The sequence below is a fragment of the Coturnix japonica genome, chromosome 3 (genome assembly GCF_001577835.2).
Source record: "Coturnix japonica isolate 7356 chromosome 3, Coturnix japonica 2.1, whole genome shotgun sequence".
NCBI classification, from domain to species: Eukaryota; Metazoa; Chordata; class Aves; order Galliformes; family Phasianidae; genus Coturnix; species Coturnix japonica.
This window is the reverse complement of record NC_029518.1, coordinates 34,045,751-34,071,878: the sequence shown is the minus strand read 5'-3', so window position 1 is coordinate 34,071,878 and position 26,128 is coordinate 34,045,751. Positions and strand designations below refer to the sequence as shown.

Sequence of the window (26,128 nt, the reverse complement as noted above, 5' to 3'; positions counted from 1 at the left end):
GATTCCCAGCTGCTTATAAACAACCCTTACAGATGCCAGTTACCCCCCTATTAGCTGTGACCACACCATGAGTAAAACAGTGCCCTACAGAAAACAAAAAAACAACAAACAAGGAACAAGGGAAAAATGCATTTTCAATGCTTATTTGCAAGGAAATAAGGCTTGGAAAACGCTTCTGAAAGGGCAAGTGAGACCGCTTTATGTGTTGCTTCAAACTAATGATACTGCTTGGAGGAATGTCTCACTAGCAGAGTCTGATAACAACTCTGCACGCCCACAGAATCTGCCAGTTTTAAATTGCTTCGGCACATTTAATACAATGGGACACATTGAGTGAGAAGAGTTATTTGTTTCAGTGAAGTGTGGGCAGATCGAGATGAGTTAAATGAAGCTATGCCTCTAAGTATGGCACACATTAATTTTAAGCTCTGCTGGGAATATAAAAGAACACCCTTACCCCCAAATTTATGTAAAATCTTTCCTCATTAGGACTTCATTAAGTCATTGACACTGAAATCACAAGGCAGAGAGGCAGAAAAAGCATCCAAGTCCATTTAAAATTACTAATTAGCTGGGCAATCTGATTAGACATTCACAACAGCTGTTGCTTTCTGTGGGGGGGAGGGGAGGTTCAGTGATCAGCTGTGGAAACAAAGGCACATGTGTTTTTAAGAAAGAGGAAGCACTATTTTTTTCTGTGATTAAACACAAAAATCTCAAAGGTGGAAAAATTCCATGATGGTATAAAATACATAATCCTACACCATCAGAGCAGTGATTGGTTTTCCTGAGAGGGTTTAAAACATTGAGAACATCCTTTGCTTTTATGTGATTTACTTCCCTGGAGGGCACCAAGTGCTTTTCTGAATCACAGCCACGTCAGGTTTTACTGCATACTGCAATTCTTTGTTCCTTTTGTAATTTTCAGATGGGATTTGCATTTTTGGCCACTGTTCCCACTAAAGACAAGGAGAGACACAATATTGATTTCAAGGGAATGAAAGTGTTGGCAACTTTTCCACACATAGTCAATACACACATGTGGGCACATTCTATCTCAGGCTCCAGTTACTTAGTTAAAAATTAAATGTAAAATAAAACATTTTTAAACTACTCCTTTCCCCCTGACTCTCAGTGAAACCATAACCAATAATAATACGGACTTCAGTTTCCTTGTCTTAAGACATCAGTTCTTTTGCCACTACTGCTGCAGAGGATCAAATGCTGTCATAGGTCCCTGAGAGCTACATAGATTTTTTTCATGTCATATCTTAGTAGTAACTGAAACTAAACCACTGAATGATTCTGAAATCCCAGCTCTTCAGACAAGACCATACAGCTGGTGTGTCACAATTACTCCAATCACCTCTAGTTAACGAGTAGGGCTGGAATTCAGTAAACACATTTGAATGGCAAAGGACTTCCAAAAATCACAGCCTTGACCACTGGACTAACTTCCACAGAGATGTCATTTCCATTCTCTCTTCATTGGTCAAAGAGAAGACAGAAAGGATGATGTTCTGGTATTCTAAAGAATAGTTCTTTTGTCCCAGAAGTTAGACACTCCAGCTTCTGCAAGTGAGCTGGTGAAACTTTCCCCTGATATTATCAAATGTGTTACGTACTAATTTCAGAGATTCAGAGAGCTTGCCAATCTTTTTTCTACTTGCCATCTCAGTTGGAAATTAATCATTCCACAGGCTAGAAACCTTAGAGTAACAGTTTTATACAAAAAGAATTTCCTAATTATTTCTGGAATGAAAGTATAAGACCTGAGTGTATTCCAAACAGAGAACAGAGATAGCTGTGAGCACTGTCATCCTTTCTGTTCTTGACAAACTTAGCATCTTTGTCTAATAATACATCTGCACTACTGTTTAGCTTTGATCTCTTCTACCTGCTGTTGCTCAGTAGGCAACAACACCAGACAACTTCACTGGTATGATATGAAATATCCATTGATCATGACACTCATCTCCACTCTCATTGGTTTTGTTACTGATGAGCAAGAAGGCGTATGTTTTATCCTAAAAGGAAAGAAGCTGATCCAAAAATGCTTCATAAGCTACTTTCTGTTATGAAGAACTCTGGTTACAACAAGTCTTCTGCTGGAATTACCTCTGTTGCTACCATACTTGTGCCACAAACTCAGCAAACCTAATAGTTTGTTTTATAAACATGTTTGTGTCCAGCTCCAAGCCTGTCCAGAAGAGGTATCTTTGGAGTCAAAAGAAACCACTACACACTAACTGGTATGAGAAGTTTTTAAAAAATGGATTATTTCTTTAAAATAAGGAGGGGAAATATGTATTTGTTCGTGATAAAAAAGCAATATTTATTCACAATAGAGGTGACCAAGATAAACCAGTGTCTCACCCAGCACTGGCCCTCTAGACTGGCTCTGAGTTTCACCTAAGCATTTAACAACAACCACAAACAGGACAACATGAGGCATCTCATCCCAGAAAGGAGCTTTCAGTAAGAGAGAGAATGGCCCCAGAGGCATTTGCATTCAAGACCATGATCCTGCTGATCCTGCTCAGACCCATACCTTTACTGAAGCTGGCTCTGGAAATGGTGCATGGCAGATCCAGGACATCGCGTCTCAGACATGAACAACCCACTCAGTCACACCAAGACCTCCTGACCTCAGCTGATTCCAAGCAGAAGGAATTCTAAGGATATCAAAGTTGCCTCTAAGCATAGTGCCTCACACTCTGCAGGAGAATGTAACAAGACTGAGGCAATAAAGTCAATCTTTTTTCTCCACAGCCCAAGATACTGTGAATCAAAAAAGTTTTGAAAAGAAAAAGTAAAATATGGGAAGCAAGATGTGGCTGCATACCATCTTAAGATACCTGGAGTCCTCTTTTCCAGGTTTTACTATTCTATTCATAGGAACAGAGTAACAGTTATTTAGGACCCCAAAGATCCTCCCATGTCCTCACGATGTGTCCTGGGCCAAGGCGACAAGCAGCACTTTGAATGCAGCACTGTGAATGCCTTTCTGCCTATCTTACAGAAAAACATTAGTAGAGACCTTATAATACACCAAATGATAAGCATCTGTGAATGAAACAAAAAAACATTCAAGCAGAAACAAAATTAAACCAAACTAAGAAAGGCAGACTGAATGAGAAACAAAGTCAGGCACAATGAGATCTTTGATTTTTTTTTTCCTTGCTTGGACAAAATAATATGTTCTTTTTTTCTGAAAATAAAATCATTGTTTTAGCATTTTGGTCCCAAAACCAATCACAGTGCAGTTTCCAATGACTGAAGCAATAAATAAAGCACCTGCTCCAGAGCTGCATGACTGCAAAGGTTCTCTCCTGGAGATTACAATACTGTTATAGTGTAAGGAAAAAACAGACAACGAGTGGAAAAGTGTGACCACAAGACTTAATCAAGACTTTAGATAGGCTGTAGATTAGATGTGAAGACTTTAAACTGTAAATGGTACCTTTAAGCCCTGCAAAAGTAATGGACACAATTCTTCCTCTCTGATTATCAGTTAAACAGGAAGCCACTCACTGTATTTTACTTGATTTTGATTCTGCAGAAAACAGAGGTTGGTGAACTGTGAGTCATTCTGTTTGCCTTCTGCTATCAACCCCAGGTGGAAAGCCTTATATGCTGAACCACCCAGAGATTCTGAAGAGCCATGCTATTTTAACTGCTAAACCTTAGAGACACAAGACAGTTGATCCTGAAGTTTCACACAAGACAGAGGGAACTCGCACCAGAGGGACCAGCAAGGATCAAAGGTACAGATGTGCCAGTAATGGCCTTCTTACGAGAGCAAACACAGCTAGAGCACAGTGTAGGGAAGCTCATTGTGTGATGAGGGTTGTGTGCTGGAGCTAAAATGCTATACACACTGCTGCAAAAGAGGAAAGTCTGGTGACATACAACTTTCGGCACTGTACATCACCTGTTATGTGTTAGGAGAATGCAACCTTTAAAATGAATGACTTTAGTGCATGACTTCTGTGTGAACAGCACTTTAAATCATCATCCAGACTGCCTCAGTAAACATGAGATCTACCACTGACTCCTAAGAGTTGTATTCTGTCTCTTTCAGGCCACTAGAAATCCATGTTTCCATATTATGGTGAAAGCACACAGGAGCACTGGCATTAGCAAAGAACCAGAAAAACTTCTCCAACCTCTCTGCCACACGTTAAAATGCAGAGAGAAAAAGAAAATGTATATGCTGTAAAAACAGGATCAAAGTCTTCCAAAATTCAGAAGGCACAGCTTTCATGTGTGTTATGTGTTGCACCTACAACCAGAATTAACTGGACCTCTAGGTGAAGGTGGATGCAGACTGGGACTGAACAGGTCTCAAGGGTTAGACAGGTTGTTAATGGTCAAGTTGTAGATAGGGTGCTTAAATGGAGAAGTACAGAAGCATGTGAGATAGTGCTTTGTCTCAGCATCCCTTTGTCCATCTGAAAGTATTGGTAGGTGGAGCTTCACATGCTGTAATTATTACAGCAGTGTTGTACAGTGACAATAATGAAAAGATGGTAATAAATATCCAAAAGGTTATTTACAAGAAAAAACTCACCCATATGGAAGCCTTCAGTCTGCTAGGAAATGCTGAGGCAATCTCCACCAGAGAGCGATCTCCAAGAGATGCTGCCTTAGTGGTGGTCAGCCCTTAAATGAGGTCTAGAGGAGGTGGAGTCAAGCTCCATCCCTTCTGGGAGCACAGCTAAATTACTCTCACCTGTGCTCCCACAGCTGACCCAACACTTGCCTCAGCTGATTAATCAGAGGTTCAGGCTGTGATTACCAATTTCCCATACAGGTGTCAGATAAAGTAAGTATCTTTATGCAAAGGAAAAAGTTTTGTTGTTGTTGTTGTTGTTGTTGTTGTTGTTGTTGTTGTTGTTTGTTTTCCCCCTCTATACAGAGCTTGGCCCAGCTTCCTTTTCTGAACCTGGATACTGAATCCCTCTTCCACAAACAAAGAACAAAAAGGCTGCAAGAGAAAGAATGAGCTGTGCAGTGCCTTCTGCAGTGGAGGTCCCCTCAAGGGCTGTCAAGGTTCTGAGCTGCTGGCAAGTGATAGCTTGCAACAGCTCAATTTTCCAGTTTTCTTCAGGCCATAATATGTCTACAGTGTGCACTTCTGCACATTAACCACTGTCACTGTGCAACAAGAGGGTGGACAGTGTCTCTCTTCTTATTAACTCTTCATCTCTACTAAAAGGAATGCAAAGTTCGGGTATCAAGAAGTCAGCTTGTTTTGAGTAGCAAAAGAAAGCAGAAGAAACGGCCCTACACTCGGCAGTAGCAACAGCAAATGTACATAATCAACCTCTACCACCCACTATAAGCAAACAGCGCTATGAGATAAAAATATGTTTCTGAAGAAACTCCCCACAACCTTTTCAGAAATGAAGAGCTGCAAGTTCACGAAGCACAACCCTTATCTTCCTCTCTCTTTCTGCCCTGTAACTGTGTACATCACCACTGATGTTTTTTCCAAGTATCTGCAAGCAGACTTGCATGCAGAGCACTTTTTATATTGAAGTTATAGATGGATATCATAGGAAACGTAATTTTTTTAGTTAAAAAGCAGAAAACAGATTTGAAGTACCACATGAGAAATACTAAAACTACAGCAAATGGCAAGACACAGCGCTACAGAAGAAAGAAACTCTCTTTAAGGATAGGCAATAGCAGATACAGCTGCTTTAAACCAGTTTTGGATCACCCAAGAAAGGTAGAGGTCACAATCCAGTAATAAAGAAGGAATCACTTCTTTCCAAAGATTAGGGCTCACCAAACACTCCAAAGGAGGCAGTCTCTGAGTAGAGATGATTCCCTTCTGGCTGCCAGCCCTTCTGTGAGGTTACGGGGTAGACCCAGCATCCCACCTTCCCTCACACAGGTGAATTGCTTCCATCTGTGCTCCCAGGAATGGCTACATCCCTCCACCAGCTGCTCCATTACTGGTTCAGGCCATGACCTAACAGTTCCCATACACACACCCATGAGGTATGGAGACAAATTTGTAAGGACATATATAGATAAGGGGAAGAAACATGATGCAATTCAGTACATCATCATCACATGTGTAATATGTCTAACAACATATTTACAGACAGATGTGTTCAAAACAATGTGTTTCATTTTCCTTAAGAAACAAAAATACAAAATTACATAATTTTTGTTGCAAACTCCTAACCTGCATTCTTCCCTGAACCTGTTAAGCAGAGTATTAACATTTGGGATAACACAAGGTAAATGTTACCAGATTTCTTTTAAATATTAGAATTGCATCAGAAGCTCTGAAGAATTCCCTATGAAGTGACATAAATCTGAATTTTCTTCAACACTGCTCACCATTAGTTAGAGAATTACAGATGCCTTTAAAAAGCACTGAAAGATGATAAGATGAAAATTTGCATGCACTGAAAAAAATGAATTTTCATTAGAAAGTTGAACTGCTTCTGGAGTCCCACCAGGTATTTTGCACTGAAATTAATATACAAGAATGCTCTCTTGAGTAGTTACAGTAGTTACATAAAGAGAATATGAGTCATGGAGTTCACAGCTGACTGCTCATTTCACACATATATTTCACATTTAATCTCACAGAATCAAGCAGACGTGTACAGGCAGATCTCACATCCCTACCCCAAGCAAAATTAAAGGAGAATACACGAGCAGCCCTGGTACAGGAGTTACCCACTCACCACACTGAGAAAACAAATCTTAAGGGCAAAACTGACATGAAAAGATCAGGATTGCCCACTGGAAACTCTGAAACAGAAATCCCCAAAGCGTGGTACTCACAGAGCCAAGTGGGCTGGAAGGAGAGGAAGTAGCTCTCTGACTTGAGCAAGGGCTCTGGGCAACCAAGCCTGGTTAGCAAACAAGAAGAGTTACATGCTCATTGATCCCTTTTCCTTCATCATCAGCAAGCACGTGGGCTGCACTAACCCACCTGATCAGAAGGGGAAGCTCATGAGCCATGGATGCTTTGTTGATTTGGAGATTGCTTGCACTCTAGAAGAGATGAACTCTCCCCAGTCTTTGCTGCAGGACAAAAACTAAGGTGCGAGCCTGATGAAGAGTAGGAAGTAAGAGAGAGTTCCTCATGCAGGTGGTTATTGTAAGAAAAGATGAAACCATGTGAAAGTCATTGACACAATGAACACTTTGTTAAATTAGAAGCTGCTTTTTAGTGTTTGGTACCACTGACAGTTTTGATACTTCCACTTAGTTTTAGAAACAGAGGTTTACGTTTTTTACTGAAGTATTCTACAACTTCACCAACAGCTGCCTGTATTTTTTGGACTGAAAATAATAGAATCATAGAATGGCTTGGGTTGGAAGGGACTAAGATCATGTAGTTCAAAGGCCATCTAATTCCAACCCCTCTGCTGCTCCCTGTTTGTTGTTTGTTTGTTTGTTTTTGAGACATCCCTCAGAAAAGTCCCCAGTTTCATTCTCACTGAAAACTACATGCTCAATAAATGACCTGCAACACCACAGTTAAGACAGAGTAGAAAAGCCTTCTGATGCTTGCCAGGTGTAGGAATGGGGAAGTTCTGGGTTTCTCTTCTAGAGTGTTTGTGGTCACACTGAGCTGGGTTAGTGGCTCCCACTGGCAAATGAACAGGAGATTCTCAATCACCACACTGGGAAAAAAACTTAAAGGACAAACATGAAATGTGAGCATCATCTCCTCCAAATTGATTAGGGATTAAACCTTGCTATAGCGATTAAACCAAACCCAGTTTTTGAAGTTCAAAAGAAGATCATTATAGAAAAATTATCCCATGCCTATTTATTTCTTCAGCTTCACCTGCAGCCCCCTCTATCAGGAACAGAACAACAGAGTTTGGAGACACTGGGACAGGCTTTGCACATGTGGGAAATATTATTTCACAAACAACTGCTGTAAATCAGCATCAGTGACATTATATCATCATAAATTGTGGCTGTCAGGCTACCTGCTTGCCTGCAGATACACCATCTGTTTCAATCAAGGGTTCTGCAGGCTCGAGTTAAATCCTATTGAAATTACTGGAAAACATCCCATGAATCGTTGACTCTGACTCATCTGTAGCTTATACAGTACCCAGAACATCAGGCTTACAAACTGCATTCTGTAAGCACATCAGCTAAGGCTTAAACACAGTACAGATCTCTTACACGAACATGGGAGGACTTGATCTGCTGAATGTTTAGAAGAAGTAGTAATAGCAGTAATAGGGAACACGTAAAATGGAGAAAAAAAAATGGAACTGATTCTCTAAACAGGAGTGATGCTAGGAGAAAAAAAGGGTTTCTCTCCCAGCCAGAGGAACCAGTTCTGTTTCCATACTTCTGGGCGATACTACCAGCAGTGGGGACAATGAACCTATAAGAAAAATGAGAGCTGTAAAATTAAGGAAATCAAACACCCTGGGAGAGGCGGGAGGAAAAAATATCTGAAATAACACTGGGATGAGCAGAATTCAATGGGTTACATAAATAATCAACTTTAACTGCAGATTCAAGTTGCCTTCCTAAAAACAATTGTGCTTTTCTTTCCCACTCCTCTATAAAAGGACCAAAACCCCTGCATGGAGCTCCCCTGAAGTCAATGTGAGTCACTCAGACTGCCTGGGTATATGTCCCCAAGAGAACTAATAATTGCAAACAACATAATGAGATTGCAAGAGAGCTTTTATAAACATCTGCCACCACTTCATGATCTCCCGTTGAGAAAGCACAGTTCTGAAAGTAAACAATAAAGAGCAAGTCTTTATGACACCTTTACTTTCAAAGACATTTTCAGGTTAAAACCTGTAGTTTGAAAAGTATGCTCAATTTAATCTTCATTTCCCCTTAAGAGTCTGAAGGACTTAGGACTCTTCCATCACTTAGTGGACAAGAATGAAAAAAAGGAACCAAGATCAAGAAAAAGGCCCAAGTGCATTCTTGGACTTGTATAAAACAAAAACTCCATCAGTGCTGGTGATTCAGCAGAATTCAATCAGTTGAGAAACATAAAATTTGATGGTATAAAACCAGTAGAACAGAAAAGAAGTTTTACTAAGGATAACGCTTATGTGTTATACTCTAGGTTAAAGCATCTGTTGGCTTGGAACTGAACAGGGCTGGAAATCAAGTTTATGACTGCAATCTGTCCTGCTTGTATAGACTTATTTATTTGTGTTATTTAGGGACCTTTTAAAACATGGGTTTGTTTGCAATTTAGTTATCTGCATAATCACAAAAGTGGAAGGGTTAGGGGCAGAGAAAAGGAAAAAGACTTCAGAGGGAGAAAGAGCAGAGGAAATCTCAAAAAGAACAGCTAATCTCAGAACAAAACAGTGGGATCGGCAGCAGAATTTTTCTGGATTACTGGCTATTTATGTGCCTTGTACTCAGTAAATCCCCTCCCGAGCAAAACAAAAAAGGAGAAAGGCAATAAGGACCATGTGATTTTTGTAGGCTGACAGGGTTTCTCAGAGTCCATCAGCTGTCTTGTGCAGCCCCTTCTTTAATACACTTTCTGCAAAACACATCAGAGGAAGATGCAGCCACATACCTGCATGTGGTGCAGCTGGCCCTGTAGGCAGTGCAGGCTGGCACATGCACAGCTGTGCTCATTCAGCAGAATAAGGCAACAGTACAGACTGACTGGCTCAATGCTCATAACAAATATTCACACTGCCATACTTAGTTGTCACAAGCTTTAACAACTGGACAGTTTTATCTGCTTAAGTTTTACCCTATATAGTAGCAACACAAAATAAATAAAGAATACAGCATAACTGGAACATGGTACATTAATGGTAGAGGAAGTGCAGTCAAGGGCCAGGATTTCTATGGATATTGCCTTTGGCTTATTGTTACTTTAGGCTTAGCAATGGCAACTTGAAAAAGCACTGATGTGAACCAAACACAGTTTGTTTTTTCCTCTTCCATCCAAACACTCTTTGGAGTCTTTCCTACACCCACGTATTCTGATGGTATGAGTGAGAAATGAATCCAGCATAACCAATGGATATTAATTGCAGTGGACAAAGCCAGAATTAAGCTAAAAAAAAAATGCAGTAACCATATAAACCCCTTGGAGCATCCCTACTGGAACCTATGGTGTCCTTCCAAACTCTGGCCACAAGCTAGAAGCCCTTTCCATTTGGCACAAACGCAAAATCCAGCAGGTAAAGAAAAACACTTTTCCAGCTCCAGGAAACTCACTGGGCAGAGCAGGCTGGGTTATAATTCACAACCAGCTTTCTTTCTTTAAATAAATTAACAGACCAAAAAAGTCCCAATTTAAAAAGATTCCAGAATAGCAGTTTTGTTTAGCACTTGGCAGCAGGAATCTCAGATGCTTTGCTATATTTGTTACTGCTTACCCAATCCACATACCTTGAAATTACCTGGGAAAGCACTGAGATCAGACATTATGTGGCCAAACTGGAAGAACTCCAGGTCCTATCAGAAATACAGCACTGGCTGCACCTACTATTTTGTGATTGTATTTATAGGACAGGGGTGTGGAAACATTTGATAAAAGAAAATGCACCCTCTTATTATGGCTTGACCAATCCAGAAATTATAGAGTCCATACTCACACTTCTTTAAGAACTGCCTGACGTGGTCTGTCTAAGGAGGAAGATGCCTTCAGCCAAATTCAGCCTGCAGCTGAATTTCCCCCTTCATCCCAGGTCTTTTAATTTTTCCCCCAGCTTGCTTCCTCAGCAGAAGGGATGTAATGACATAGGACTCTCAGCTGAGCCTGGCCCATCTGGGATGATGGATGATGGCAGTATTTGCCAAAAGCTTTCATGCACTACAGCAATCTTGCAGAAAAGCCCTCTGTATGAATGCCACGATGTGGAGGCATTGTCTGGATAAAGCTTTTCCACAACAGAGAAGAGCATCCTGGTCACTCATACTCAGGAAATGTGAATTCTTGCTGGAATGGATGTGGAGAAGGATGTCAGGAATCTGAGAGTGTCTTATATAAGAAGAGTCTAAGCCAGCCAAAAAGCTTTTTTGGTCTAGTGAAGTCCAAGAGAGCACATGATCACTTCCTATAAACCTATTGGAAAGAAATGGGAAAGAGGGGTTTAAGCAATGGGACAGTGTTGGCACAAGGACACGTGGCTGTGTACCAGACATCTACAAATTCAGAAAGAATTTAATGATTATTTCTACCCATCAATAAAGCAATGTTCTGGAACAGATTTTCAGGCAGAAAGAGTGGCTGCAGAAGAAGCCTAATCAGTTTTAAGACAAATCCATTTAAGGGATAATAAGACCGGGCTGTCTAGAACAGCAGACAACTGGACTCCTTATTTTAGAAGATGCCTCCAAGTGCTGAGCTCCCAGACAAACATCCAGAACTCCTATAAATGAGGCATCTTTTAAATCAAGGATACAGTACTACAGCAGGCGGTCAGAACCTCTCCTCCTCAGGGAAACAAAAGTGCTGGAATGGAAAATAAAGTATGGCCAGCTACCTCTGTGTTGTTCAGCTCCAGTCTCAAAGACCAGAAAAGGCCCAGCAGGAACAGGAGAGACTCTTTCAAACGTTTTCTTTATTGAACTACGTCCTCACTCAGGTGACAGAGTGACTACAAAGCAACCCCTGCCTGATTGAGGAAAGTGCCTGAAATCTTAGGGGAAATCTTAGCCGCCCCATGTCCCTGTTCCACCCGGCTGTCCCTCCTCGGGCAGGCGGAGAGCCGGGCTGTGTTGTTACACCGCCACCTAGCGGTACCTATAGCACCCGCACAAGCAGCCGCACTGGCTGTCATCGAATCATTGCAATTGCAACCTGAACTTCCCCCTGCGCTACATGACATACAAGCTTCTCAGGCATCTCAACTTTGTCATATGGTTTCGGAGTGGAACTCTGGGAAGTGCTATTTTGCTCATGCTGTGCCCATGCATCGCTCATGCAGGCTTTCTCACTGCTACTGCTCTTTCACTTAGCCACAAGGAATAGCAGTACCAGTTCTTGTCATCACCTTTTTTGTACATTGGCTGTCTGCCCCTTAGAGAGCCCTGCCCAGACCAGCAGTCCTTCCATTGAGAGCCAGAAGCAGACAGGGCTAAAGCTGCACTTGGACAGATGTGACCAAGCACTGCACCAGCAGAAAGTACTGCCACCTGGAGATCAAGCTGAGTAAGCAGCCAGGATGTCTATCTGCAAGGTAGATCTGACCTTTCAAAACTGCTGTTTTGAGGCAAACTCCAGTTGCACCAGTAGCTCCCCGGAAAGACACTTCATTGACAGGACCACCTTCAGCCCATACCAGTAGTGTCAGCAGCATCCAGCTTCACAGAATGCCCCAGCTCACAAACCTACCTGCTAACAGTTAGTTGGGCTGCAACCAACTCTAATAAGGCATCCAGCAAGTAAAACAAGACCAATCAACTTTCTAGAGCTTTGTCTAGCCATTGTTCAATGACATTAAAGTAGCAGCTGCATGCACTCTGATGGTAGAACAAACAGCTCGGGAACCTTTTTGAACTGAAGTTACCAAAGAGGTGTACTTGCCCTAGCTGGTCAGACTGGAGGCCTGCAAGACCCTCTTCCAGCTCGTATCAGCCCGCTAAACCTTACACCACCAACAGGCCATTTTGTCCTTCCACTAAACTAGGACAGCAAAGAATAAAGAAAACAAAACACATCATGACCCCTGCACTGAGCCAAAGAGCTCAGAATGCTTTGGAAGAGCATAAAAACACTTATGCCCAAGCAATATAGATCAAGCCCTGCAGAACATATCTACCTGTACACACACACACACAATCATGCAGAGTCAGTGTTTTAATCTCAACCTGCAACACAGCCCTTGGATCTTCTTTTGCCATAACTCAACAGATAAATCATGACCAATAAGGAAAAATATCTTAGGCTTGAAGAAGAACTTCTTATATGACATAATTCTCTCAAAATCAGTCCTATCTTTATGCTTTTTTTTAGGCCTTGCTCAAGAAGGCATGAGAAACAGACTAGCTGAAGCTACAATAACCTTTTAACCATTATAAATTTCTGCAGATTCACAAATGCTGTGCCTTGCTCTGGTGCTGTGCAGGCCCTCAGAAACCAGGGAACAGAAAGGGCACGGAAATGGTTATTCTTTCTGCACCAGAATAAAGAAGTGAAGACCATCTTGCAAAAACAAACAAAACAAGTGTCTCATTAATGCAAAATGACACCAGATTCTGCTCCCTTGATTTATCAGTGTGAAGACAGAGCTGCAGAGCGCTGCCATTTACTATTGAGAAGAAGTATGTGAGTTCTGGTCTTAAATATTTCCTCTCCAGCTAAACTCCAGCCTCTTTGCTTTTTCTTTACTAGACAGCAGATTTTAAGACTGGAAATGCAAAAGAAGGGTTAACAATGCCACCAGCCAAAATATGTAGTGAAAACACCCAACAGTGCAGAGCTCAAACCTCAGCATTCCTTGGAAGAGAACAGAGAATTCTTTGCAAAAGTGCTTGACATTTTGTTTCAGCTCATTTTGCAACTCTGCGATTTTTCTTCATTTATTTCCCATCCTCCAGGGATCACAGCTCCCTAACTGGGACTGTAGAGTATTATAGGACAGTTACTGTTTAGTAGTTCTTTATGTAAAGTATTAATGAAATGGAGAAAGCCTTTTGTATATACAAGCTGCACAGTGTCCTAGAGATAGGGACACACCACCAGCCTCCCTTCTGATACTTCTCTTTCTACCTGTCCAGTGAAACATTCCCTTCTTCCAGCAATACCATCACTCAGGTCCATAATTAACACTGCTCAAACTGTCATCCATTTCCATTCACCCAATGGTTTGGCAACTCACCTACTCTTTGCTGATCCCGATGACTCTTCTGTGTTGCCTGAACCATCATGGGCACTCTTCTCAATTATTTTTCTAACTGTCCTCAACTTTATCTACCTCTTGTTTGTAACCAGTTTATTGCTCATTCTTCTAAACACTTCCATGGTCAAATTCTTCCCGACAAGAGGCAAATTTTCTACTGCCCTTCCATTTTAAATGGCCTCCCATGTTACCATAGAAAACTCTTCCTCTCACAAGTCACTGAAGTTCTGATGTGCTATTGAATTCCTCTCTAAAACCATCTTTTTCTCCAGCACAACCCGCTAATTCCAACTCAGTAACAAAAGTAAGCTGTGAGATTCAACAAATACAGCTGGGCAGAGAAGGGCTTGAGAGCAGCCCTGAGGAGAAGGATTTGGGAGTACCGGTTGATGAGGCTCAAAATAAGGCAGCAGTTCACACTTGCAGCCCAGAAGGCCAAACAGATCCTGGACTGCATGAAGAGAAGTGTGACTGGCAGGTCAAGGCAGGTCATTCGGTCCCTCTACTCCACTCTCATGAGACCCAACCTGGAATACTACATCCAGTTCTGGAGGCCCCAGCACAAATGTTTAGGAGCTGTTGAAGCAGGTACAGAGGAGTGTCACAAAAATGATCAGAGGATTGGAGCACTTCATCTATGAGGACAAGCTGAGAGAGCTAAGGTTCTTCAGCCTGGAGAAGAGAAGGCTTCAGTGGAACCTTATAGCAGCCTTCTGGTATCTGAAGGAGGGTTACAGGAAAGATGAAGGGATTATTTTTGATAAGGGCACGTGGCTACAGGACAAGGGGAAATGGTTTTAAACTGGAAGAGGGTAGGTTTAAACTAGATACTAGGAAGAAATTCTTTACTGTGAGGGTGGTGAGACTGAGGAGTAAGATGAAATTAGGAAGTGTGTAACAGGTAACAATCTATTGGTGTTGGGGAAAAGCTTGACAGGAAATTGCAAGGTCTTTTCATCCAAAAATCTTGGCAGACTTCAGGAAAAGATCTTTAGTGCCTACTAACAATATATAACAACTGTGTGCAATTAAGACTGTGATTGATACCTCATTTTAAAATTTGCCTTTATTCTAATGGGAAGAGAGCAATACCAGGAAGCCACACTATCAGCCCAGGGTCTCCTCAAGTCAGTCATCATGCCAACACAAAATGGATCACTTAACATCCTGTTTGCAGTGCATAAGCAGGAAGTGAAAAAAGAAATACCTTATTTATAAATAAGTGGCACTAAATACATAGCAGTTCTTTGTATAAGCAACAGCCAAAACACTGAACTATATTCTGCTTTTTTAGACATTACTCTCCCTTAGTATCAAAACAACAGATTGTGTGAAGTTTTAAGAAAGCATTAGGGAAAATTTGTATTGCAAATACTAAAGATATACTTCCGTTGAAGCCGTTCTTAAGCTCTGCATGTTGAAAAAGATAGCACTTTTAAATGAGAACAGATAAAAGCCAAAGAAAGGAAACAAAACCATAAAACAAAACATCCCCCTGCCAGAAGGTAACTGTTTTGAAGAACATGACTGAATTTTGTACATCAGACTGCTCCTAAACAAGATACTGAAGGACTGCATCCATTGGAAAACCATTTCAAATGATAGTTGCAAACTACTGGCAAGGCAAGAAACTGGTATTTTTTCCTGAATTTGTCAGTCACAACAACTAATACATTTTTGTTCCAATACCAGAAAATCCTCAGCAAGAAGATTCAGTATTTTTGCCCATCACAAGCACTTGAATAAGACCCAAGAACAGACTGACACTGGGCACTAATCAGACCTTTGGCCGTGTGCCACTAAACAGTGTCAGTTACGGGCACTGTCACTGCACCTGCATTAATCAGAAAGCAGCACTTAGATCTGCTGACTTTTACAGCTTACTGATATTTTGGGTAAGTGCTTTTCCAGCAAGATTTGGCTTTTTGAAGTCTTATTTCTGATCTCCCTATGATCTTTAAAACTTGGAAGGAGAAAGCCTTTGATGTGGGTTCTTGCATAAACAGGAGCAATGAGTTACACAGTATCTAACTGCAAAGAAGGCAATGCTGGCCATGGCTCAAGGAATGCAAAATGACCTCTCTAAAAGTAAGGGGAAAACGGAAACAAGAAATCCAAGTAGCAAATACCACCACCACTGCTCTACCAAGCTAGTAATAACGACCATAAAAGCCAACCTGAAAATAAGAGATATCCTTCTTGCATGTTGGTGAGCTTCAGGTGTGGTCTTGAATCTCAGCTACAGTAAAGCCATTCTGATGTGAGGAAAACTGCAAGAAAAAGAAAGGGTAGGAGAGCACTGAAGAAAAATGCTCAGAGCCAACTAATGCTATAAAACTGTAAAAGTTACTTATTCGAGACCTGGGTCACAACGTGCACTGGGAAGAAGCATTTTCTCCTGCTTTTACTCCTCTTTTACCCAGAGAGAAACATGGGAAATACAGCGTGCCACTTCCGCAACCCCCCACCCCCGGCTCCCAGCGGCTGGCAAAGCGGGCGCCAGGGGGCCTCCGCTGCTCAGCACCAAGCAACGAGGGCATGGAGCTATGGGCTGAACCAGCACACTTCAGTCCTAGCAAGGGTAGAAACTATGCCTTCAAGGGAAAAAAACAACAGAAGGAGCAACGGAAAAAAAGCACCGCAGCTAATCTAGACTGAAACCTGCAGTAAAACGGCTAGAAAATGGGATTCTTTCAATGCAAGTAAAACAAAACAACAGCAACTAAGTTACTTAAATGTGTCACAGAAGGGAAAGGAGCGATTTACAACGGAATTAATACAGTAGAATAAATCAGCTTGAGACCTTTTGATCAACTGAGGGATCGACAAGGACAAGTGTTTCAAGCTGCCTGTGCTTCTCATAAAGAAAGCTCAAGTCAGAGATGAAACCCATGATTTCAGGGCAGTTTGATTGTAATTTAAAAGAGCTCTCCTTCATGTTTCCCTCAAAGTGATACCTGCAGAGACAAGCACGAGTTAGGCACTTATCCTGTATGAGCATTATGAATTACAGAATCATAAAATGGTTTGGGTTTGAAATATTTAGAAGTGTTTTAAATGTTCAAAACATTATATGTATTGCACAGCTAGATGCTACACCTTGTCATCAAGGATCAAATGTGATGACTTGCCTGCAGGAATACTGCACTCAGCTGTGTTCTCCTGACTGATACCCTGGTTCCAGACTGACTGTCTTTTAAACATCCCACCATCTCATGGGACCAATGGCAACTCAGAAAGGAACCAATCCACAATCTGAAATCCAGACATACAGAAAATAAGAGATCTCATCTCTGACCACAGCCTTCCACTACACACAACAATCTCAACATTTAATACCATGTTTTAGACTGCTGTTGAATAAATTTGTTTGTATTATACTTTGTAAGTGACAGAATCCTTAGTTCAAATGTTTCACAAGGTTCCCCTTCCCGTGACAAGTGCTAACTTCAGCATAACAAATCTGCTAGATGAAGGTCCTTCTTGCTCCATTGAACTTTCAAGAAAATGTTGGACTTAAGGTCTTCAACACCAAAGTGGTTCAGCCCTGAGATATCGCCATGGAGAATGCATCTTCTGAGCTTTCAGAAGCCAGCAAGAGAAGGCCTTGAGCAATCTACTCTCACATGAAAGTTGTCCTGGCTTTGAGCAGGGCACTGGACTGGACATATTGCAGAGGCTCCTTCCAGTCTAAATAAACTTAAAGTAGAGACAAAAAAACTTATAGTGCTGCACTGGTCATTTTACTTCCATTTTGGAGTCAAGGGTACTGGGGGTCATGTATATAAGAGCTGGGGCTTTAGGAGAAAATATTTTTCTTGATAACATTTTTTGAGCAAAATTTTACTGTTTCTTACTTGTTGTACATTTGTTGCTCATTAAATGACATCTTAAGAAGTTTTTTATACAAGAACATGCTATTCTTCCCTCTGTGATTCTTCATTCTAGTAAAAATCAAGCTGAAAATGAAAAAATGCTGATTGCGTAACTGTAGGAATATAAATCTGTCACAGAACTAGGGAACAAAACTGAATGCAAATTTTCTTGTTGCACTACCAGTATAATACTCTATCAGAACCAACGTACAATTTAGAGAGGTTTTCAGACCCTCGTGGCTGCCCCTGAGATGTTAATTCAGCAGACAAGTTATGAACTGATTGAGCAAATGCAAGTACTGCCAATTTGTATCCAAAACAGTTTGGATTCCAGGAAACACCCAGTGGGGACTGGGATTTCATAGGGAACATATCAATCACTGACAGCACTTCCCCTGAGAAAAACAATTTCCTCCTCCTTGTATTAATCCATGGTTAACATTAAAAACATCTTTCCTGGCAAAATAGACTCCTAAATCCATGAAATTAGTCAGTAAAATCTACCAGACAGTGGAGCATAAGTCACAGACAGACACAGTAAGTACACGTAGACTGCAGCCATCTGTCACTGCTGGAAGCTGTTTCTGCCATTATAGTGCATAGACATGTCTACCTGGAGAAGATACACCATACCAAATCTTTATTCTGGGACCAAATTCATTTTAACTGTTGCAGAGACCATGCCAGGCTTTGTAGTTCATCTTACTAGATGGGTGCAATACATTACAGGCTCTAGCAAATGTTGTGCCATGGTTTAGCTGAACAACTTAATCTTCAGACTAAGGTCAGCTGAAAATGCTATTGTGGCATGTCATCATGACAGCTGAGTTACAAGGCACGTAAGCACAGACGCTGACTGCAGCACATCAAACTTTTACTGTTATGAAGAAATTAGTGTCATGGTTGCATTGCTATTTGGAAGCCAAGAACCTAGAAGGACCTCATGTTTGTTAGAGAAAGAAATTAGCTATGTGGTTTGCCATTTCCACTCAGATGTATACGTTTGAAAGAGCAACAGACCTCTAAGATAAATGATTAAAGTACAATCACTTAAAAATACATTAGATACATCTGCTCAAAGGTTAATAACCACTAGGATAGCCTTCAGTACATGACAAGGGAAAGAATCTCATGCTTACAAATGCATCATCAGGGACCTCTGCATTCCAGCTGCTGGAGATGTTTAGCAAATTGGTGGCAGACCATTGCTTTGTTGCTCTGGCTTTCTTCTGGGCTATCTGCTGAGGTCTGTTCTCTGTGTGGAGGAACCACAGCGCCTAAAGAGAGTGCTGTGGTCTGTGGGAAATTTTGATTCTAGTGAGAAAGGAAGAGATTTGAATGGTTTCCAAAACCCATTAGAACTCAGTGACTCCACAAGTTCATCTTCCTTGCCCTACTCCAGCAGTGTACTGACCACAAAAGCACCACAGTCCCCATGCTAGCTGCTCCTCCCACCTACACACAGATCAGCAGCTGCTGCCTCAAGATCTGCTTCTCCTTCAGTTGCCTTTCATCTCAGTTGCCCTTTCTCCATAACCTGCATACAGCTCCTGGGAAGATTTCCATTGCCATCCTCATTGCCACTAGACAAGTTCCTGGGTCAGATGCACAGCCACCATGTGGCATCAGTACCCATCAGTATCTATACAGCAGGCCACGTTTCTCACGACACAACCTCTTGGTATGAACCACAAATTGAAAGTGGTTTTGGTGGATGCTTGAAATAAAGAAGCCAAAGGCTGAAATATGCCATGCTGTCTACTTGTGAGACTAGCAGCTTTCCTCTTGGCATCAAGTCCAGAATCCTCCTGGAAAAAAGAAAAAAAAAAAAAGAAAAAAAAGAAAGAAAAAGGAGAGAAGGAAAGAAATAAATTAAGAGGCATTAAATGTTACTGTAGCTCCATCTGCTTTGTCACAAAGCATCAGAGAACTCCACTTGCTGAGCTGCAGGGGCAGCTGAGCCTCTTTGCTTACACAAAGCCCCAGGGTCCTCAATATGTATATATGTAGGAAACAGCTTTCAAATCTTGCACTTATTTTACTGACAGATTGCCCTAAACTTATTTATCAGTTAAAAGACAGATTTCAAGTGGAGCAGAATTTAAACAAAAGAAGTGGTTCAATCTTTTAACAAACAAACAGCTGCCAGATCCCCAGCTGGGGACTTGGATGCTGGAGGCAACAGGCCAAGCAGGGGGTGTCTCTCAGATGCAATCCCTGCAAACATGTGTGTTTCACAAGCTATTTTATTATTATTATTTCATCTTTTTCGCCAGCAAGATCTCCAAGCAAAAAAGATCTCCTTCGCCATGTTCTCAGTCCTACTTTGCTGCTTCTTTGAGCACTGCTGGCTCCTGGTAGGGTTCTGCCTCCCCTGAAGCTGCCCCAGCTCAGGAACCACCCATCCCCAGTCATCAATATCCCTGATCAGTCAATCAGGGACTGCACAGCACCCCTCCTCTAATTTGCATTTAACTATAGATTAAACTGATGCATTGTGACACTGTCACTGAGGGGACATTATCCCCTACTAATCATCTGTCGTTCTTAATTAGATATCTAGGAGTAAAAATGTAATATGTTGTGACAAAATTGTACAATATGGAGAATTCCAGAGTAAGCAGTTTGCCAACTTGGAAAAATACTGGATGGGATTGTGGGGTTCAGTAAGCCATACTGGGCTTTTACTACGAGGAAAGAGTTCTTAAGAAGTCAAAAAGTGAGTAAAGCAGCATTATTAAACACCCTTAGACAGAAGGGGGGCTGAAGCACTCCATTGGTTCACCAGGGAGTTGATACGACTTTCACAGACTACAATTGTTTGCAACTTTTTACATCATGGCTAAACATTATCATTTAATATTTTATGTGATAGAAGATTTGAATGGAAGGAATTATAAAACATTTCACTTAGCAATGCAATAAGTCTGAAGTATTTTGTCTTTAACCATTAAATGAATTGTTCTTTCCTGGAAAACCTGGAAATCTACTGTTTGGTAGGAAAACAAAGTAGAACTACAATTACATTTAATCAATCACCTCCTCCAACACCATAACAACACAAACTGACATGATTACAGTCCCAGACTATTATGATAAATTAATTTTGAAGAAATCCCATTTTCCATAAATGAATTAGATTCACATCAGCGTGAGAAAGCACAGCGTTATAAAAAGATGCTATTAACTCTCTGTGTTTAGAGGGAAGAAATAGAAAATTCACATTTGTGAGTTCTCATTCAAAACACTCGCAAACATTTAACTGCAAAAATGATGACAGACACAAGACAGACACCCCGCCAAGAGCTAATGCCAGAATCTGTAAAGATTGGGTTCTCCCCAGACTGCAATTAAAACGAGGAATGCAACACCACAAAACACCTTTGAGGCCAAATATTTAGCAATACTCAATGAGGAAGCAAACATTTAGAGCAATAAGGAAACTCCAGAGCATCATGACCCAGAGCACACTCCCTAGCAGCTGAGCTGGTCATATCAGGCCAGCTGGCTGATAAGAGGTATGAAGAAAGCCCAAAGAAACCTCAGCAGAGATTGTCCTCAAACATTGCTTCTGAGAGGCCCCGCTGAGAGCCACTCTCCTTCCCTTGGGGGCTGCTCTTTAGCTGAGGCTCTCACCCTGAGCCTTTCCAGAGCTGTGCTACAGCCATGCATCCCATTGATCCTTACCCTGGCCAAGAGACCAGCTCCCCAGCTTGCCCACAGGTCTGCCTCATCACAACAGCCCTGCCTGGCAATCACGGGACAACCCGATCCTGGTCACTGCATTTAGATCTGACACTGACATACTGATGGAGTAAAAGCAAAGGAGTTTAACCTCAGCATCACTACTTCCAACAGGCCCCACTGCTTAGCTTTCAACCTGCAGGTACAGCACACCTACAGCCACACACACAGCTCACATGCTGCAGCACCAAGTGATAAAGCACCCTGCCACCACAAAACTCTGCACCCAGGCCATTTCTGGGAAAAGCATTCTGTCCCTCACTTACTGTAGTCCTTGTCCTGTATTTCACTAATGCACAAGTGTGAAGTATAGTATAACTGAGTTAGGTTTACCTGATGAAGTTAAACAAAGGTTAACATCCAGTAAAAGGTCTTTGCCATCCAAGTCACAAAATATAGGAATCTGTTGTTCTTCTAGTGCTCTCATATTTGTTCGGCATAAAATAATCCTACTGCTTTTAAAATACAAAAGCCCTGTTCTGTTTCATCTCAGATAAGAAAAATGATGACTAGACAGAAGAGTCAACTAAACCCAGACTTGTACAAGAGAATTCAGACACTTCACATCACCTCCGTCTGCAGGCAGGACATTTCTTTTTAAAACAGGAAAATAATAAGATCTTAAAAAACCAACATTTCTTTATTGACCATACTGAAGATACCTGTACAGAGTGTAAACTTTAATATTTCACCAGACATGTGAATAATTCTGGAGAAAGAATTATCAAGCACCTTCAATTCACCTGATTAAGTGTATGAGTAAAATGAATTGCTACAAAAAGTTACAGCAAAATACCTTTAAATACATTGCTATTTTATGAAAAATATACAATTAAACAGGAAGATGTCACACAGTTGAGACTCAGAACTGGCTCTTTATGAAGCTTAACTGTAGCATCTGGAAAAGGAGTGAGGAAATAAGGATGTTAATAGCTTACTGCTCTTATCACAGCATTGTGAAGAATACACTGACAGAAGTGGTCTTGCACATGAGCATGTTTCCCAACACACTGTGAAGAAGCTTAACTTCACTCTTGGTTTAGTATGACATTAAGAACATGAATATTTGATTTTGCTTCCCAACTACAGCTCATTGATAGTGCTGAAAATGTGCTTCAACTTTGCTTGTTGTTACTCAGCAATGGCACACAAAGGGGACATAATGATTTTTACCTTTAAGCACCAAGACACAACCAACCCTTCTGGAAATCAGATTTTTAAATGCCATGTTTATGGTTTACCAAAGAAAGCATAACGTAGTTTGCTAAAGAAGAAAGATGGCTACAATAAAATTCAAAGATCATTTTCAGGCTTATAGAATCAAATATAGAAATATTATTTTATAAGCTCTCAGGAAACAAATATGACTCTCTTTATAAAACAAACACCTCCAAATGAATTAATATCTATGTTTTCTTTTTTTTTGTTTTTTTCTTTTTATGAACTACCAGCAACTGAGATCTAAATCTAAAAGTTTGTTTAAGGGATTTTAGGAAACTACAAAGGAATCTACATCAGATGGAAGAGAAATGAATCCCTCAAACTCCAGCAAAAACTTCAAACACAGCCACTACACATCCCTGACTCTAAAGAATCACATGCGATGGGTATGGATCACATGAGGGTAGTAAATAATACCCTGACAGCATGTGGATAAAATATTTCTGTAATGAGAAGTCAAAAGGTGAGATTCAAGTTTTGAAAATTCAAAGTCTGGTAAGTGGGGATAAATGCAGTTAGGCATTGAATCTGTGATATTACAACTACATCTATCCATCCTTAGGACCCTCTGGCTGCTTCTCAGCTAAAAGTACAGCCTTCATATATGTGAAGGGCCAAACATGCCATTGTGCAGATAACTGCTGTGTGCTTTGAGGTGCAATCCAGTCTCAATCCAGTCTCACACCATCCTTTACTCCATTCTGTATTCGCTAAGACACACTTCTTCCTAGCCTGACTCAAGTACAACTAAGGCCTCCACATCTTTCTTACAAAGCAAAAAGATTGTATTACAAGGATTAAGATGCAATTGGACCCAGCCCGGATGGCTCTGTCTTGCCTAACTGCTACAAAACAGTCATTGCCTGTGTGTCTGCATATGCGCATTGTGGCTTGCAGTCAACAGCATGCAGCACTTATCTCTAGGGCCTGATTGTGTTGATAGATCTGAATTGTTTATGGCACATTCCCAGAAGGTGCCTGCTGCTTGAAAGCTCATATTAATGCTCAGTTTCTTTCTATACAGTCCACTCCAACTGTGTTGTCAGGACAGCGGCAAGAGCGGCCTTCTGGAGTAGCCAAGCAGAGGTGAGTACAACCACCATTATTCACTGTACAGTAGTTATGTCCTGAAAAAGAAGAGATGAAAAATGTTGAAGGAAAGCAAAAGCAAACCCACAATAAAATCCAAACACATGTGCAAAATGTGCAGATTCACAACTACATCAGGGAAACAAACTGAGAAGAAACTACATGTTGGGGATATCAAAGTCATCAGATCCTTGCTTCTGATATTCACCTCAAGGAAAGGTCCAGATATAAGGACAGAGCAAAACAGGCAACACCAAAAAATATGCTCAGAAATGTACTTCATAAATTGGCTGAGTGGTCACAGACATCAGAATGATAAAAGGGTAAGGAAATGTGAAATGTAACAAATGAGGACCAAATTCAAAATGGTACAGTACTTCATCCCCACCGTCCCACTAGAAAAATACTGAGGAATGACTAGCAAAAAGACCAAAATAGGGGGATTTAGGAAGGAATGCATTAACATTGAGGGGTAAAATGAAAGATGAGGGAATGCCCAAAGCAATGGATTTGAGGGAAAAGACATCAGTCAGAGACAAACATGTGAAGTCAATACGAAAAATAATGTCAAGGTTCCTAAAATTACAAATATAACCTTCTCGTTAGAGCACAGATTGTTGTTTTGTTATACGGTGCCTATCACAATGGAAATATTAATTATTAACTAGTAGTTAACATTATCTAGTTAACATTATCTAATTAACTACTGGGAATAAAATATCTAATTTCTTAGTTATGAAATTCCTGTGCATATTTTAATGCTCTGAACCAGACATGCAATTAAGTTTTTACTGTATGTACTGAATAACTTGAGCAGATACTCTATTTAGAGTTTGTTTTTTTTTAGGCCCGAAGTTAAAACAACACAATTATGAATCTAGCCACATAGTAAGAACAAAACAGAGAACTCTTCTCATCACAGTGATTTGAAAAGAAGAACATAACTGGACAGTGTTATTGCTTCCCAAAGAGTAAGCTTATTTCAAAGGCTATCAAAATTCCTCTTTTCTAAGTTTCACAGGGTGGTTTTCAGTAACGTATTTGAAAAGCTTAACATTCAAGAGAACAGAAAGATCAGTCCACCCACTCTGCCACCTGCTGTTTTTTGAACATTCCCATTTTAAAGACACTGGATCTCATTAAGGACATCTGGAAGACCATTTTGATTAAATAAGTCCCTAGCCATAAGTATAGGATTCAAGTTAGATACTGACAAGACAGCAGCTTTAGCCATGTCTAATGATAGAACAAGACTCCTCTGCCTATTCTGGTTGGATATGGCAACTATAAAAAAAAACAAAACAAAGCACCAACAACAAAAGTAATTTTTAATTTCTCTGAAGACTGAAATCTAAGCAATAACCAGACCTTCACTAACCACCTACATCAGGTGGCAGTAACAGCTCCCACTGAAGGGCTCAGTTCATTTATGTGCTAAGATGCTGCACAGCTGGAAAAACTTGAGGATCATTTGCATTACCTCTTGGGCACTGAGCAAAAGCTGTAGTGATTCCATAGAGACGGGAGCGCTTGTGGGGTTGGAAGTTATCGTTTTCTACTGAAATCATGCGATCCACAGCTACAACAGCATCCCTGACAAATACAAGAGAGAATATACAGAAGTGAGATTAATAAAGGAGTACAAGACAAAACAAACAAAACAAAAGAAGGAAGAAGTCTAGAATTGCTTCTTTTCCCACTATTAGAGAATGATGACTGAAGAAAAATCCCCCACAACCTCAGCTTGTATGGACAACTCAAGTCCACATATCACAGCCCTCATCCTAGGTAGCAATGAGATTCAGTAGCAGGTAGCCAACTCAGTAACTCTGGAGGTAACTCCAACACATGTCCCTCTAGAGGAACACATCTGTTAGTGGTTTTGATGCGTTACATATTCTGCAATCCCATAGTTTCTGTGGCATAGGAAACACAGCTATTACACATAATGATTACAGACAGTGTATTCCAGGTGGAATCTCATATTTGGAAGGAACACTGTGTGAAGATTTTTTTTCCTAGAAACCAAAGGGCAGTAACCGACACAACTTAAACAGATTCTCATTTATCCAGAATAGCATTTCCCAGCTGTTAGTTTCTAGCATGGGAATCCTTAAACACACTAATAGCTCTTCCTGCTGCAAGTGACAGAATTGTTTGTATACGAGTTTGTAGATAGAACCCAAATAACTATTTATGTCCAGGAAAGACAGTTAAAAATACATGAACTGGATATATATATATTTTTGCAAATACACAGTAAGCTCCAAAGTCTCAATTGCATTTCAACGTTTTAGTTTACTTGCACAAAGGAAATGTCATCAAGACAGTAAAAATGTCCTCTTACTTCTA

The 26,128-nt window shown here is 40.8% G+C and overlaps 1 protein-coding gene and 1 long non-coding RNA gene across 3 annotated transcripts in view; both read right to left on the bottom strand.

Annotated features, from left to right (window-relative positions):
- Positions 1 to 14,895: 14,895 nt before the first annotated feature.
- On the bottom strand, positions 14,896 to 19,509 carry LOC116653260. The gene is made up of 2 exons (XR_004306825.1): positions 16,209 to 19,509; positions 14,896 to 16,117 (listed from the first exon to the last, which is right to left on the bottom strand). It is a non-coding gene; the product is annotated as an uncharacterized LOC116653260 (long non-coding RNA).
- A 2,576-nt stretch (positions 19,510 to 22,085) lies between these two features.
- NID1 (nidogen 1) overlaps positions 22,086 to 26,128 on the bottom strand; it is a 34,040-nt gene continuing 29,997 nt past the window's right edge. For both annotated transcript variants that reach the window (XM_015857894.2, XM_032443557.1), the window contains 2 exons: positions 25,257 to 25,369; positions 22,086 to 23,814 (listed from right to left, as the gene is read on the bottom strand). In XM_015857894.2, coding sequence (XP_015713380.1) covers positions 23,693 to 23,814; positions 25,257 to 25,369 — 235 coding nt within the window. In that variant the 3' untranslated portion in view covers positions 22,086 to 23,692. The remainder of the gene's footprint in view (positions 23,815 to 25,256; positions 25,370 to 26,128) is intronic.